Source organism: Bufo gargarizans, chromosome 1, assembly GCF_014858855.1.
Source record: "Bufo gargarizans isolate SCDJY-AF-19 chromosome 1, ASM1485885v1, whole genome shotgun sequence".
Lineage (NCBI taxonomy): Eukaryota > Metazoa > Chordata > Amphibia > Anura > Bufonidae > Bufo > Bufo gargarizans.
The window spans coordinates 68945722-68962003 of record NC_058080.1 but is presented as its reverse complement, the minus strand read 5'-3'; the positions used below and the strand labels follow the sequence as shown (position 1 = coordinate 68962003).

Here is a 16282-nt window from a genome sequence, read left to right as displayed (position 1 = left end):
ATTGAGTCATAATATTGGTGTAAAATTCTATCTCAATGCAAGCCTGCCAAAAGGAGTGTAAAGTTGGACCAAATTGTCAATCCCTGCTACCGAGCGCTGAAGACACCTGTGTGTAACAAGTCAGATGGGCAGGGAGATGGGCAGTGATTGTTATGGCACACGTCCATAGTCAGGGACAGGAGGAAGGCTGGAAGCCTCTGCATGTTATACACAGGTGTCTTCAGCGCTCAGTAGATCTGAAGACTGAAGACAGACTCTCCTCACTAACGCTCAGTTAGATCTTTGCTAAGAAGACTCTTAACACCCTGTTTTCTGGTACAGAGAAACATCTTTCCCTAATAAAGTATATTTTTATCATCACTGTCCCAGCAGACTGAAACAACAGCTACACTATAAGGATTTATAACAATGCAAAGTACCTTCGGGTGCTTCAAGCTTTTTCTTTTCGGCTTTTTGAATCTCAGCATTCGCTCTTTTTCCTAAAGACACAAAACACAGAATTATAAAATGGACGTGTAGTACATGGGCATAATGGGACAGTAAGAGAAGCATGACCACATGATGGGCGTCATCATTTCACCTTCAAGGTAAACTACCATAAAAAGCACAGTTTCCAATACAAAATGTCTAATGTCCCTCTTGTTTAACTAAATACTAGACAGATTGTGCCTGGGCTGTTGCATAGAAAAATACAACACTACTCAGGGAAACAACCTCTGCATAGGCCGGTGTATTCTGCTGTCATTCAGGCTGCTTCCTATATAAGATGTAAGGCTAGCCAGCCAATCGTCCCCGCCCTTCCTGCAGTGGACTGGAGTTTGCACAATGCCTGTGACATGCATGCTGCTGCATAGGGCGCAGCCTGCATCTCTTCCTGTGCTGTAGTTCTCCAGCATCCTGCTCAGAATCTGCAGTAATCTACTGTACGTAGCTTCTGTTTGGGGTCATCTACGCCATTGGAGATATGCAGTTACCTCCTGAGGACCTTTCAGGACTACTAGATATTACAAGGAGTTACTACTTTATATTTACAGGTAGATACACTTTTTTAGGCGATACGGTCCCTGTTATACAGAGCAGCAGGTGTCACTGCCGGCCAGACCAACACCCTGGAGAATCCAGAGTCTCTGATCCTAGGTTAGTTTGTGTTCCCTATAGAAGTATCAGATCACATGCTCCATCCACAAGACGTCTGCCTACTCATGGCATGCATATTATAATGTCCTCTCACAGCCTTAAACGCCCAGACAAGTGCCGCGCAGAGCCTCTCAGGATGAAAACTAATGGCCGATATTGAGTAATGTAAAGTAAAACACAGGAATCCCATTACCAGTCTGAACAGATCTATGACAGATGCTTCATTCTTGAGCACCAAGTCTATGCTTATTATGCATGAAAATATGGAAGGCAGAAGGAAACGCATACCAATTATATCATACTAGCAGCTCGGGTAGGGGGTTGGCTCTGCTTAACACCTTAATGACCAACCTGTTTTGGGCGGTAGGCTACTTTCACACTTGCGGCAGAGTGATCCGGCAAGCAGTTCCATCGCCGGCAAAACGTATGCCAACTGATGGCATTTGTAAGACTGATCAGGATCCTGATCAGTCTTAAAAATGCCTGATCAGTCAGAAAAATGCATTGAAATTCCGGATTCGTCTTTGCGGTGTCATCCGGCAAAACGTATCCGGCATTTATTTTTTTCACTTTTTTTTCGGTCTGAGCATGCTACTTTTAACACTAGAGTTTTTGCTGGATCCGGCAGGGTTCAGCAAAAACGCTTTCATTACTGATAATACAACTGTCTGCATCCGTTATGAACGGATCCGGTTGTATTATCTGTAACATAGCCAAGGCCGATCCGACAGGAACTCCACTGAAAGTCAATGGGGGACGGATCCGTTTTCTATTGTGTCAGAGAAAATAGATCCGTTCCCATTCACTTGCATTGTGGGTCATGACAGATCCGTCTTGCTCCGCATCCCAGGACGGAAAGCAAACCGCAGCATGCTGAGGTTTGATCTCCGGTATGATAACGGAACGCATTTTGGAGCATTCCATTCTGTTCAGTTACGTTTTCTCCCCATTGACAATGAATGGGGACAAAACAGAAGTGTTTTTTTCCGGTACTGAGACCCTACAACGGATCTCAATACCAGACAATATTACCGCTTGGGTGAAATCAGCCTAAGCAAAAAGCAGTAATTTCTGAAATTTTTTTTCTTTTTACGTCATTTACCGTATGGGATGATTTACACATTTGCGTATTGTGGGTGTTTATGGACGTAATGATACCAAACGTGGGGGAGATTTTTATTTTTTCATTTTTTCCATTGAAAAGCATTTTTAATGGAAAAAAGTTGTATTTTTTTATTGGAATTTTTTATTTAAAACATGTATTTTACTTTTCTAAACCATTTAATAATCCCACAAGGAGACTATAACAGGCAATCTTTTGATCACTTCTAAAATACAATGCTCTCTATTCCTGTAGTGCATTGCATTTTAATGTCAATGCTATACTGACACTAACCAGCAGGCTGCGCCAGTGAGGCGTGGCCTGCTAGGGAACAATGAAGGCAGCCTTGGGGCCTATACCAAGTCTCAGCCTGCATATACACACACGTTGGCACCCTGCCAGAGGGAGTCTGCTCCTTCTATAACCGCTAACATGTGGCAGGCACCATTTTCCATGGTATATAAGGGGTTAAATGGCCCGGATCGGCGCTCCTGCCAGTTTGTGCTGTTAGAGCAGCAGTGCAGCATCCATGTGAGAGCTGAACGCTCGCTCTCCGCTGCATGGAAGACCCGTGCAGCTGTGAGAAAGCACCGGCCCTGTCTGAAGCAACTTAGTGACTGCTATAAAAGAGGTGTATTGGTGGTCACTAAAGGGTTAAAGGGATCAGCCCTGTATGAACACTGATTGGAAGTACTCCATGATATGGAGACTTATTGGCAATGCTCCATGAGCTCACAGCACCCAAAGCTGCCTGACTGCACAGCCGCAAAACTGCATACCTTGTGGGTGGTAACTGGGGTAGGATCACATACACATTGTACAGCACATGATCCCCAAAGTGCCCGCAACCTGATTAGACCTGGGAGTGCAGAGCTGGCATGGTAAGGAAATTATCATCATCATCAATGCATCAGTTGTAATTCCCATCAAGGGGGGCAAGATGAAATTAAAGGTTGGCTACATACTCCAGTGGGTCACAGGGCCCAACGAGACTGTAAATATAACCAAGCTGCAGACAATGGTAAGACACAGCAATCCTGCATTTGGGCAGGTGTGCAGTGTGATTGGGAATGTGACAGTATAAACCCCACCTGAAAATAAAAAGCATGCAACTATACACAGGACCCAATATATCATGACTATTACCACTGTGATGTCACCAATGATCTGCTGCTGCTCCATGACCTGAAGTCGTAAGAATTCAATCTCTTGTTCCTGAGCATTACTCAGATCATCCAACGATGAATGGTGCTTCAAGGAGCTCACAGTGGACAACTTCTCCTTCTGTAAAGGCAAGGGAAGCCCATTAACAGGATTTTGAGTCCAGTCAATCTACTTGTACTGTATCCATCCATGAGGTTATTTAGAAGGTATTTTATCTATTGATAGAAACCATCACCATTTATAATGAGGATGAAACCTCCCAGAAAAAGAAAAACCCGCTTTCAGATCCATGTAGACTAGCGGGAGCAGCAATAGGTATCTAACCTATTTACTGTGCATGGATACATAAAAGTAGTCACCAGGAGCAATGCCTTGCAGGGTGAGCTCAGCTGATTGTAATACCTTTCACTTTACCTTCACTCCATAGGTAAATGAGCAGTTAAGTGCACCAAGAGCGGGTCCAAGCCACTATGTGCACCCTTGCTCCTCCTGCTTCCTCTGCCAGCCTCTCCCTCTCCTTCTTAACTGACAGGGCCAGGTTTCTGCATAGTCATCTCGCCTGGCCGGATCATCAAGAAGGAGAACTTTGATCATAGTGGAAGTTCTAATCTCGCTTTCATTGACCTGAATTGCAGGCATAATATGGCCACATTAGGGCTATCTGAAACCAAACTAATACATATAGCTATGTACATATCTTCTATGATGCATAAGCACAAATTATAAAGTGACAGCGTATTGCTAGGAAATGCCGTCATTTTATAATCAGTGAGGGTCTACGATCCTGAAAATGAAGGCTGCATCATCTGTAGCACTGAGTCCCATTCACTGCAATCAAACTATCGATATAGGGGGACTTTTATGAAGACTGGCGTTCCCCTATGCCAGTTTTGATCCCCTGTGCGCTGATGTAAGATGCACCAAATTTATTAAGAGGCAGATGTCCCTTAAAGAGGACCTTTCACCGCTCCTGACATGCCCGTTTTAATAGCTTCATGCATCCCCCATGTAATAACAATTCTGGAGCATCTGTTCTTATGGCTTTATGTTGTGCTATTTCTTTATTATTTCTACTAGAAGTTATGAATTAATTGCGAACAGTCTGCAGTAAGGGGACAGAGGGGAGGTAACCGGTTGGGGGGGGGGGGGGGGGGTGTCCCTGCACAGTGTGAAAATGTCAGCACTGATTGGATAGAGTTAGACTGTGCAGGTACACGCCCCCAACTGGTTACCTCCCCTCTGTACCCTTACTGCAGACTGCTAGCAATTCATTCATAACTTCTAGTTGAAAAGGAATGAGGAACATAGAGTCATAAGAATAGATGGTCCAGAATTGTTATTACATGGGGAATGCATGAAGCTATTAAAACAGACATGTCTGGAGCGGTGAAAGGTCCTCTTTAATAAATTTTTATTGGGCGCTGTGGCCCCCGCTGTATTCTCCCGCTTGGTATGCTAATTTTAGCATCAGAGCAATGAGGAGGAGACTGAGTCTCCTTCTCCCTGGCTGTAGAGAAGGTGAGATTTTTTTTTTCTTCCTTGCTGTGACGCTCTGCGCTGCCATTGGACAGCGCTACAGCCAGGGAGAAGGAGACGCCCACGGAGAAAGACTCTGTCTCCTCCTCATTGCTCCGATGCTAAAATTAGCATACCAGGCGGGAGAATACAACGGGGGCCACAGCGGGCGAACGGAGCGGCGCTCAGAAAAAATTGTAAGTGCAGTTAGATCCCTGCACTATGCCCTACGTATCCTGATACTTTGTTTATAATGTCTTGACCTATGAAAGGTCCTCTTTAAGCTCTGACCCTCCCACCAAGCCCTGTCAATTTCTTGCCACTTTAGACAAAGTGATGAGAAGTTGAAAAAGTTGTATATTATTAAGTGCCATAATCTGTGACTTTATTATGCCACAATAGTTAACACAATGATAGTGTCTATGTAAATGTACACGTTTGAAGAGAACGTTACTATGCTGTTATGGAGCCCTTCTGTGTGCTGTACATCACCCCCCACCGCCACCACGAACGGACAGCACTTTTCTAACCATTTCCGCATTGTCTCTCGATAAGGCCTTGAGTTTTTCTTCCATCCTCTGTATCGTCTGTAAAGTGTCCTCGTGCTTCTTGGACATCCTTTTGTTTTTTTCAACTAGAGGTTTCAGCTGGGTTTCTGTCTCCCGGACGCGTTTCACCTAGAAGAAAAATACATTTGCAGAAACCAATGTCTGCTAATGATACATTGGATTATTTAAAAAAAAATTATAATTATAAATCCTTCAACCAAGTTCATTGCCCATTTTTATATCAGATGTAAATGTGTCGTTTTAGATTTAAAAAATTCTTTGCTCTTTACAAAATGAATTGCAGGGAAAAAAAACCCAAAAAAAACCAACCCCCCACTTCTTTAGGCTGGTTTCATACAAATGATTGTCACGCTCTGGACTCGCAGAAAGAGTATCAGACAGCTCCTGGCCTGCTGTCCTGACCTCCCAGCACTGCCGGGGTCACATAGCATTATATTGATTTATGAGGCTATGTAACCCTTACAGTTCTGGAATATTTTGGATAACGCTGACATAAGGTGATCGTTCACAAACATGTACTTTTCAGGCTAGGGCCTCAGATATACAGGGGTGCATATTAACACGTAAAATCTCACTGTTATCTGCCTCCCACTAATATGTTAATGCGCCATATACTATGACTCACAGAGTCGCTGTTTCATCAGTCAAACTCACTTCCTTTAATACTATCTCTGTACTGGAGATTCACTTTCTATATCACTCCACCTACAGAGAAATATATAGGATCCCAAAATGCGGTCTATATACACTCTATGGCTGTCTCAATGTAATAAAGCCCTATGTACTGGCTTCATAGCAGCCGCCATTGAAGTCTATATACTGCCTTTCGAGACACTGGGAACTTAGGTCGCCCACAATATATACTGCGATCCCTCCCATCTAATGCCTTAATGGCTACATATGGTGCCGTGCGTGCAGCTTGTAGCTTCCGGCTCTAGTGCGGCCTGGGTGTGCACCTATAACTTGTTTTAGGGTCTCCTTTTAACAATGTAAGGCTCAAAACCGAACCCCGGAGACAGCTTGTACTCACAGAGATGAATGGGGTGGCAGTGCGCATGCTTGGCCTACACTCCGTCTACTACAGGGAGCCATTCAGGGTACAGCGTTCCATGTTCTAGTGATCGGTGGAGGTCCTAGCAGTTGGACCCCAATGATAGGAGATAACCTGTTACAAGGACAACACCCCTTCAATGCTTTTCCAGTCCCATACCAGTTCACTCCGTTCATCTGACAGCAGGGTATTTCTATCTTCCAGCTTCCTGATCACAGCATACAGCTCGGCAATCTTTAACTGGAACCTCCTTAGGTCTCGGTCGTCCACATGTTGCTCCTGAGAGGGGACAAAACAATCTTTTGTTAGGATGTCATTTGTAAATGTTTTGAAAATTTGCAGTCACTGCTATTTTACAACAATAGGGGGGGTCTGTTGCAAGTGCAGTTCTAAGACAAAATTTGCGACTTCTTAGATTTTCCCCTAGTATTGTGAACTGCAGATCCACAGTGCTTTGTGTTTTTAGCGTGTGAAATATCATCGTTATAGTAAGGATGGCCGATTTCTTCCTTAAATTAACATAATACCATTTTGTAATGCAGAATACTAATACTATTCTGAGAATTTGTGATTGAATATAATTTTGTGGCAAGAAAAATATTTTGTAACAGAAAATAATTTGGTGGAACATACTGTACAAAATGGTATTCTGTGACAAAATTGCTGTAACATATAGGCACAAGACAATAAAGAAAGACAATTCTGTGAGAGAATACATTTCTGTAAAGTAGAACAGCATTTTGTGACACAGGACGCCATTTTATGCAACACAAAAGCATTTTGTGACATTATAAATTTTGTGCCATATATTACTCTGTAATGCAAAAAGCATTTTGTCACAGAATAAACTGTATAACAGAATATCATTTTGTATAACAATACTATTTTGCAATGCAGACTACCTATTGGCCCCAATTTAGCAATATGTTTGCACAATAAATCTGGCTAACAAGTGGCACAAATTGATGCAATTTTGGCACAACTAAGGCTTCTAACTTTTTCTGACGGGCTTGAAATGGGAAGTTGAGTCACATACTGCCTTTTTCGTGTCACAAAATATGTTCTGTGCACAAGATGGTATTCAGTGTCATAATACAATTTTGACAATACCAGTCACAGAAAACCATTTTGCATCACAGAATGCAATCTTAACTTTTGCTTGAAAGAGGAGGGGCTCAGTCATATAATTTTATGTCAAAGAATACCATTTTGTGACAGAATCAATTTTGAAACACAGGATCCCATTTTATGACACAATCAATTTTGTGACACAAATCTTTTTAACACAAAATCTCTGACAGAATGCCATTTTATGTGAAACAGAATCCCATTTTGTGTGAAACAGAATCCCATTTTGCAATACAAAATCCCATTTTGTGACAATTGATTATGTGACACAGTATCCAATTTTGTGACAGACAAAACAGATTTTATGACAATCGATTTTAAGACACAGAATCCCATTTTTGTAATACAGAATCGATCGTATGTCACCCAGATACTATTTTTTTTACACTGAATCCTATTTTGTGACAGAATACCATTTTGAGACACAGAATTCCATTATGATAACACAAAATCTTATTTTGTGAAAGAATCCATTTTTTGACAATCAGCATAGAAACCCATCTTGTGACAATCCCATTTTGCGACAATCTTGTAACACAGAAACCCATTTTGAGATTGAATCCTTTTTGCGACACAGATTGCATTTTTGTGGCATAATCACATATCGAGACTCAGAATTCCACTTTATAATATAACATCCCATTTTGAGACACAATTTTGACAGAACCAATTTTGACACAGAATGTGTTTTTTGCGACACAAAATCCCATTTTGAGACACAGATTGCGTTTTTGTGACACAAAATGCTTTTTTGTGACAGAATCTCATCTACACATAATTTTGTGAGAGCATAACATTTTGTGCCAGTATTATGTTGTGTCACAGAATCCCATTTTGAGTCACAGAATATAATTTTTTGACAGAATACTATTTAGTGCCAGTATTATACTGTGTCAAATATTTTCTGTGCACAAGATGTTATTTAGTGTCATAATACAATTTTGTAACAATACTCTACTGTCACATAAAACCATTTTAACATTTTCCAACTTGCTCAAAAGGGGGGCTCCATCACAGAATATCACTTATATTATTTCATAATATAAAATTTTGTGACACAATGATATTTTGTGACACAGAAACCCATTCTGTGACAGAATCCCATTTTGAGTCACAGAAATTTGTGACAGAATAACATTTTGTACCAGTATTATACGGTGTCACAGAATACAATTTTGTGTCACAAAACTTTTATCACAGAAAATCAATGTCACAGAATACAATTTTGTGACACCATACTGTCACAAAATTTCAATTTTCAATCACAGAATACGATTTTGTGTCACAGTATAGATTTGTGACAATACCATACTGTGTCACAGAATACCATTTTGTGACATAATATACAGTTTTGTGATAATACCATATTGTAAAAAAATACAATTTTGTGTCAGAATATTCTTGGCACATTTTTTGCCTCAGAGAAAATTGTGTCACAGAATACCAATTTGTATCTGAATACTCTTTATGTTAAAGAATATTATTTTAAGAATATTAAGAATATTATTTTGAGCCCCAGAAAATAATTTTTACTCTCATATGACATATAACAGCATTTTGTCACAAACTATCATTTTGTGACAATACCATTTTGTGCACATAATACAATTTTGTAAAAATATTAAAAAATGTTGTCATAGAATACCATTTTGTATCACAGAATACAATTTGACACAGAAGATCAATGTCACTGAATGCCATTTTGCAACACAGCAAAGTATTGTCTCTTATTCTGTAATGCTGATCACCTTTTGCGATTCTGAGAATTTTTTGTCTCACAAAACCATTTTGTGACATTTTGGGGACACAGACTATGATTTAAAGATTAAAAAAAAAGTAATTGTGTAACTTCTGAGTTGAATCTGACCTTAAATTGTGGATTTTGCGTTTACAAAAACAGATCTTTGATCCCTATAAAGATTTTTATGAAGGACACCATGACATTGTTTTAGCTCATCTCTGCTGATCCCACAGCTTCTCTGTAACAGAACTTGCCTCTTTTGTTTTTACCGCATGTCCCATGAGTTCAGAGATATCGGCGACACCAGTGGGAAGCTCTTTCTTGGGGCTGCTGTGGTACCTCTCCGCTTCCTTTGCCTGCACCAACTGCTCATCCAGAGCTTCTTTCTGTAGGAGCAATTTCTGTGTGTGACCAGCCTGTATGCCCAGCTCTTTCTCTAGTGCCAGGATCACTCGCTCCTTGCTTTTAATTTCATCCATCTGAAAACAAAAGAACAACATTTTCCTCAAGTTTCTAAAATACCAATTCAGCTGTTCCAAAACTTCTGCTTGCTGGAGGCGAAAGGAAACACATTAATTTTAGTATGGTAAGTACAGCGATAATTTAATTCAGATTTATCCATGTTTTCCAGTGTTTGCATGTGTCTTTGTGCATCGAGCAGTGTGCAGCTGCATATAGTGTTTATATCCTAGTGATATATCATCAATATTCCAGATCTACACGATAAAGAAACTAATAGGGTCTACCGGTGGAAATATACAACACTGGGTGCAAGATCACGTTCTGCATCAGTATCCTCCCATACCTCTGTCAGTGAGGCCGAGAGTGTATCCGGACAGGATACACGCAGATATCCCAGGAGATTTAATAAACGCAAGATGGGAGAGGCTGCCCAGCCGGGCAACAAGAGACGGCAGGAGGGCGGTCACAAATTGCAGGTAATAAATCTGTCAAAAAGGACACTCACTGTGGATCAATTGGGCATTTTAGAGAGGGGTTTATCCTTCTCACCCACCTGTAATTTTGATCATTTTTCAGCAGTGAAAGATTTACATCTTTTCGCCCGACGTCTGATTGTTAAAAAGATTTTTAACTCACGAATGGATCCCAACTTTACCACCTTATCCGAACAGGAAGCTCTTAGGACCTTAACATCCTTATTGGAGGAACAAGAATTAGAGGGAGAACATCCTGGTGAGTTTCCCCAAGACCCCGATTCCCAAGTCTAAAAGCTTTCCGGCCGTGTCCTTATATCCTAACTGTCTAAAATAACTAAATATGGGGGCAGAGACAACTGTACCATTCAGGAGAGGAAAGCCCTGAAAGAGATGGAGAAGTGGTCGGATGTGGTTATCGAGCCGGCCGATAAGGGGGCCAACATTGTAGTATGGCCATCCACTATGTATGAGAAAGCGGCCTATAGACAACTACATGATACTGAATGCTACAAGAAAGTAACCTTTAACCCCCTTATCAAATTCCAACAGAAATTACCTATGATACTCCAAATGGGCGTCGAGGAGGGGATTATTACAACTAAACAGTGTTCCTTTTTGGTTCCAGAATATCCAGTAATCCCGACACTGTACCTGTTGCCCAAGGTGCATAAAGATCTGATAAACCCACCTGGCAGACCCATCATTCCCGGTATTAACAGTCTGAGTGACACGATTTGCAAATATGTTGACTACTTTCTACAACCTCTGGTGGAAGAATTACCCTCACATCTTAAGGATACGATGGATATTTTAAGGAAGGTGGAAGATATCCATCTGGAATCAGATATGCTCATTGCCACATGTGACGTGGAATCGTTGTAAACATCTATTAAACACAAAGATGGATTAGAAGCAGCAGCATTCTTTCTTAACAGCACCAATATGGGTAAGCATAGGTGCCATTTTGTCCTCTGTTGGAGCCTTTACTAACACACAACTTCTTTCTGTTTGGGGGATCCTTCTACCTGCAGCTCCGGGGGACGGCAATGGGGGCATCCTGTGCGCCCTCATACGCTAATTTGTTCCTGGGTCTGTGGGAGAGGGAGGTCCTCCAGACAGATCCCCTGCCAGAGGCCAATGGCGTCCAGTATTGGGGACGCTATATAGATTACATCCTGATTATCTGGCAGGGGACGGAAGAGGAGTTCGGACGATTTGTTGGCTTACTAAATGAGAATGATAAGAACATCAAGCTCACCTACAAGATCGCTCGTACAAATATAGAATTTTTGGATGTACTGTTTCAGGTGGATACAGGAGGACGGATTACAACCAACTTGTATCGAAAGGAAACATCAGTAAATGCACTCCTGCATGCTAATTCGTCACATCCTGGCAATTTAATCAAAAGCATACCAGTAGGACAATTCCAACGAGCCCGGAGGGTCTGTTCTTCCGATGAGATGTTTGAGGTCCAAGCAAGGGACCTGAGGGAAAGATTCGAACAGAGAGGATATGGCAGGCGTTGTATCGAGAAGGCCTATCAGAGGGCTAGATCATCAAGGAGAGGAGACCTCCTACATAAGAAAACGACGCGGGAAGACTCACAGCAACTGAGATTTATTACTGGATACAATAACAAGAGGAAGGAGGTAAATGATGCCCTAACAAAATACTGGGATATCCTACTGCAGGATCCCCAATTACAGAGTGTCATACCCCCACACCCTTCGATTACTTTTAGGAGGGCAAAAAACTTGAGGGACCGGTTGTGGGGAAGTCACTACACCCGCAAAGAGGTGGGGCTATTTGGTACAAGAGGGGCCCCTTGCGAGAGTAAGCCGTGTGGCAAGTGTGTTGCCTGTGCCAATATGGAAAGAGCAACACACTTCCACGACTCTTCAAACAACAAGACTTTTAGGATTACACATTCCATCAACTAATTTGACAATGGGGGTTATATACCGGGCTATTTGCCCGTGTAATTTGATCTATGTAGGGATGACATCCCGCCAGCTGAGGAGACGAGTCAGGGAACATGTGCTGTCTATTATAGCAGCTAAAGATGAGGAAGATGAGACACAGTTGAAAACCCTGGCAAGACATTTCAAGGATAAACATCAGTCAGGTGGGTCCTTACTGCGGGTAAGAGGTATTGACCGTATCATAATAGATACACGTAGTGGTAACTGGAAAAAAAACATTGGCCCAAAGAGAAACCAAATGGATTTTTCTCCTTGATACTATTACACCGCGTGGTCTTAATGAGGGCAACAGCTTTGTCCCATTCCTTTAGATCCCTGTTGATCTGTTCTCCCTCTGTGGTGTGTGTTCTTGCTCAGTTTCCCTTCGGCGTGCTAGTGCTATATCGTCCGTACGACCCGGGTTCCAAACCAGCCACTTGCTCATGTGTTTTTGACTGTCATTTTATGTTAACATTGTTGTTGTTTATTTTTAACAGGTTGACACATATGGGATTTGGTACCCACAGACCATGCATATGCCCGGTGTCATTTGGCTGGTGGATATACCCTCGTGTTAGGACAGTGGATATGAGAAGATTGAGAAGACAGCATCATTGGAGTCACCCCTATACCTGACTAACATCTTAAATTCATTTAGGGGATAGTCTCTGGACGCATACCGTACTTTGGCGACTGCTCACTGTAGTTTATACCCATATTAAACTGATGTGCTGTAGAATTAGACGAAAATTATGTATTTATAATTTTTTTTATATATTATATTCACTGCATGTCACCTGCACGTCACCGCACTTTATTATTATATAATTTTCTGGTCAATTTGTGCTTTAGTAATTATACACTTCTATTTTTAATCTATTAAGTATTTTAATACGGCTATTATTATTATTGTTATATTTACTATATGACATTTTTATATGTACACACTTATGGTTCGTAATTATTGATATAGGTCGTGGTCCAACTACATACGGTGTGAGAGTATATAGGGGGACTGATACGAGTTATGAGTAATCAGTATTACTTAATACACTTAGGTGTATATATAAATTAGCACGGTTTTCATTTATTATATTTACACATTGTCTATAGATGGCCTGTATAGTTTTTATTTGGGTATGATCCTTTTTGTGGTGGTCTTTTATAGACCTCTTGCTATTATGTGTTGGGCATTGGTTATTTACCTTGTTTAATACATTATGCTGTATGTATCCTAATGTTTGAGGAAGTTAGACAGCAGGATTTCTTTGCCTCCCTTCTTCTTACAGCCAAATTGGTGTTCTGATGAGGGAGTTATTGCCGGTCACCATGGTGTGATGGGACGCTACATGCGATCATGTGGTCGCGATTTTATTTCTCGACGGCCCTGTTCTCGCGAGATGTTCTCGCGAGTCTGTTGCCGGTTTCCATGGTGAGACGGGAGGTGACGCGCGATCACGTGACCACAACTTGATGCAAGCTCCGGCCTTGGATTCGGGCAGTTGTTCTCCGCATTAGATGTAAGGCTGCCATGGGATGACTCACGTCAGCGGAGGACTCTTTGCGGGAGTGGTATGTGCTAGCGATGCATTTTTCTCTCCCTTCCATCTCCTGATCTGCCTGCGGCAGGTCATGTGACCAGTGGCGTCGTCATCGCATTCTCACGCGAGACGACGCGGTCAGCACTGACCTGCTCAGGGTTTGCTTAGTTCCGCCCTGCTGTACAGCCATTGGCCCGATATCAGGTGAATTTATTTGATCTTCAATCATTTAGGGTATATGTAGTGTGTCAGTGGGTACAAACACGTACGCCCCTTGAGAAAGCGGAGCGAAACGTGCGTCGGGGTGCGCTCCCTACCGGACCTGGGTCTGATCCATCTGAGCCTCCATATAAACTTTAGGTAATTTATTTATCTGCTATGGTTTTTTCCTCCATTCTGTCAGTGGGTTTTCTAGAGGTGCTTTATATTCTGCCCTCCTGTTGGCCCATTTTTGTGCTGTTTGCACATGTTCAGTGATTCATTTGGGGAGGAGGCTTTTATAAATATATATATTGGGTATAGTTTAATATTGTCTGCTAGTCTGGCATTTTACATTTTTTGAATTTTCCCTTATTCTGGATTTTCTATATCCTGGGTTTGGTGGACGAGCTGCTTGTCGCAGTGCTTTGCCTGCACTGCTGCTATTCATTTTTATAAATTGTCTATGGTTGTTATTTTTATTACTTAATAAAATGTTATGATTGTACATGTGTGCCTTCTGTCTAATTGGTTATGGTATCACATTTTGGCACACATTATTCATCCTTTGGATAATTTAGTAGGTTGTACTAATATTCCAGATCGGACAACCCCTTGCCAGTTATAACAAGTTATCCCCTTGTGGATAGGGGATAACTATGAGATTGGTGGGGGTTCTACGGCTAAGACCCCCACTGATAATGAGAAAGAGGGCCCTGTACCCAGTGGAGCGGCTGGTCAAAAGAGCACGCCGCTGCTCCATTAATTTCTATGGAAGTGCTGGAGATACTCGAGCAACTTCGGCTCTCTTCAGCGCTTCCACAGAAATGTAAGAAGTGGCGGCGCACTTTTCCGACCAGCCGCTCTGTCCATTTCAGGGGGGGGGTCTACAGAGTATGCAGAGGGTCCTACCGCTGGGGCCCTGTGAATAGGGGATAACTTGTTATAAAAGATTAAAGGGGTATTCCGGTTATATCTGGGAAAATGTAAAAAATAAAATAAAAAAATTATAGATGGGTAGATATTTTTATCTATAGATACAAATATAGTAAAATACTCTTTCTATTTTTATTCAATGGGTCTCCTTTCACTTACAGTAATTTTACATTAGGGTATAGATAGTTTATGGTGGCTGGGGAAATTTTAACTTTTTTATTTTTTTATAGCAGATTTCTCCTTTAACTGGGGCTGATATATAAGTTGCAAGTACAGAGGGAATACAGCCCCCAGAGATTAAACGCTAGGTTTATCTGGGTCGGCTAAGACCCAGCAGCTCCTGCAGTTACCTGAGGAGACAGGAACTGGCGTCATGGCTTCCTCCTTTTCTGTATATGTGATGCTCATTGAGTGCTGTGAATCCAGTGATGGGTAGGACAGAAGCAGTAATTAACCGCCTCTATGCCTTCTTTATGTGGAGTTTGGCGGTCAGTGACAACTGACTCCACGCTCCTGCATGTTAAGAAATGTCTCTTAAAGGCAGACCTCACATACATTTATAGAATAAGTGGCCAGTCCGGAAATGTAGGTAAATCGATCTCTCTGACAACAGTGAGGATTCAGCCTTTGACCTAATCTTCATTTTTATCTTCTCAATGTTAAAAGGGGTTCTTGAGGATCTGAACCTGCGACAGGACAGACTACAACCCCCAGCGTCTGGAGACTACTGGTCTAGCTCATCACACCACATGTTAACATTATTTTCTGCAGAATCATCTTGCCAATGTCTTTGCCTCAGACTTATCTAGCTTTGTCCTGAAATGACTTCTCATAGATGAGCTGAACGCGCTGCTATGTCTACGCAGGTTACTTTCGAAAGTGTTGTTTGGCTCAACCTTTCAATCTAAATTCACATTTTACAGACCCTTATATAACGATGAGAATCTACAAACACTATCCTTTTGGATGTGAATGGAGTATAAGATCCAATCAGTACAAAGCAGTTATTTTATGTAACGAAAAGATGATCGAAAAAAAAAAAATTGTATCCCAAGTAACAGGCGGTTGTCATGGCTACCGGCCATTGTGACGGGAGAACGCTGTAGGATGGATTCAGTTCAGCAAATGAAATCTCTTCTCAGGACCAGGTCCATCCCTAAAGACCGTGCCAGGGCACTGTTAACCCACCCCCCTCCATGGCAGGAGTTACAATTCCACATGATTTATTACAAGACTCTTCTGGCCGGAGTCATCAGTTTCCTTGGGCATTTTTGTTAACCCCTACTTCACCAGTTTGG

The 16282-nt window shown here is 41.8% G+C and overlaps 1 protein-coding gene across 4 annotated transcripts in view; it reads right to left on the bottom strand.

The window, feature by feature from the left end:
- JAKMIP1 (janus kinase and microtubule interacting protein 1) overlaps nt 1-16282 on the bottom strand; it is a 184414-nt gene that overhangs the window by 82430 nt on the left and 85702 nt on the right. For all 4 annotated transcript variants that reach the window (XM_044282079.1, XM_044282239.1, XM_044282315.1 and 1 more), the window contains exons 4-8: nt 9662-9886; nt 6698-6817; nt 5449-5595; nt 3386-3523; nt 420-479 (exon numbers count right to left, since the gene is read on the bottom strand). In XM_044282079.1, coding sequence (XP_044138014.1) covers nt 420-479; nt 3386-3523; nt 5449-5595; nt 6698-6817; nt 9662-9886 — 690 coding nt within the window. The remainder of the gene's footprint in view (nt 1-419; nt 480-3385; nt 3524-5448; nt 5596-6697; nt 6818-9661; nt 9887-16282) is intronic.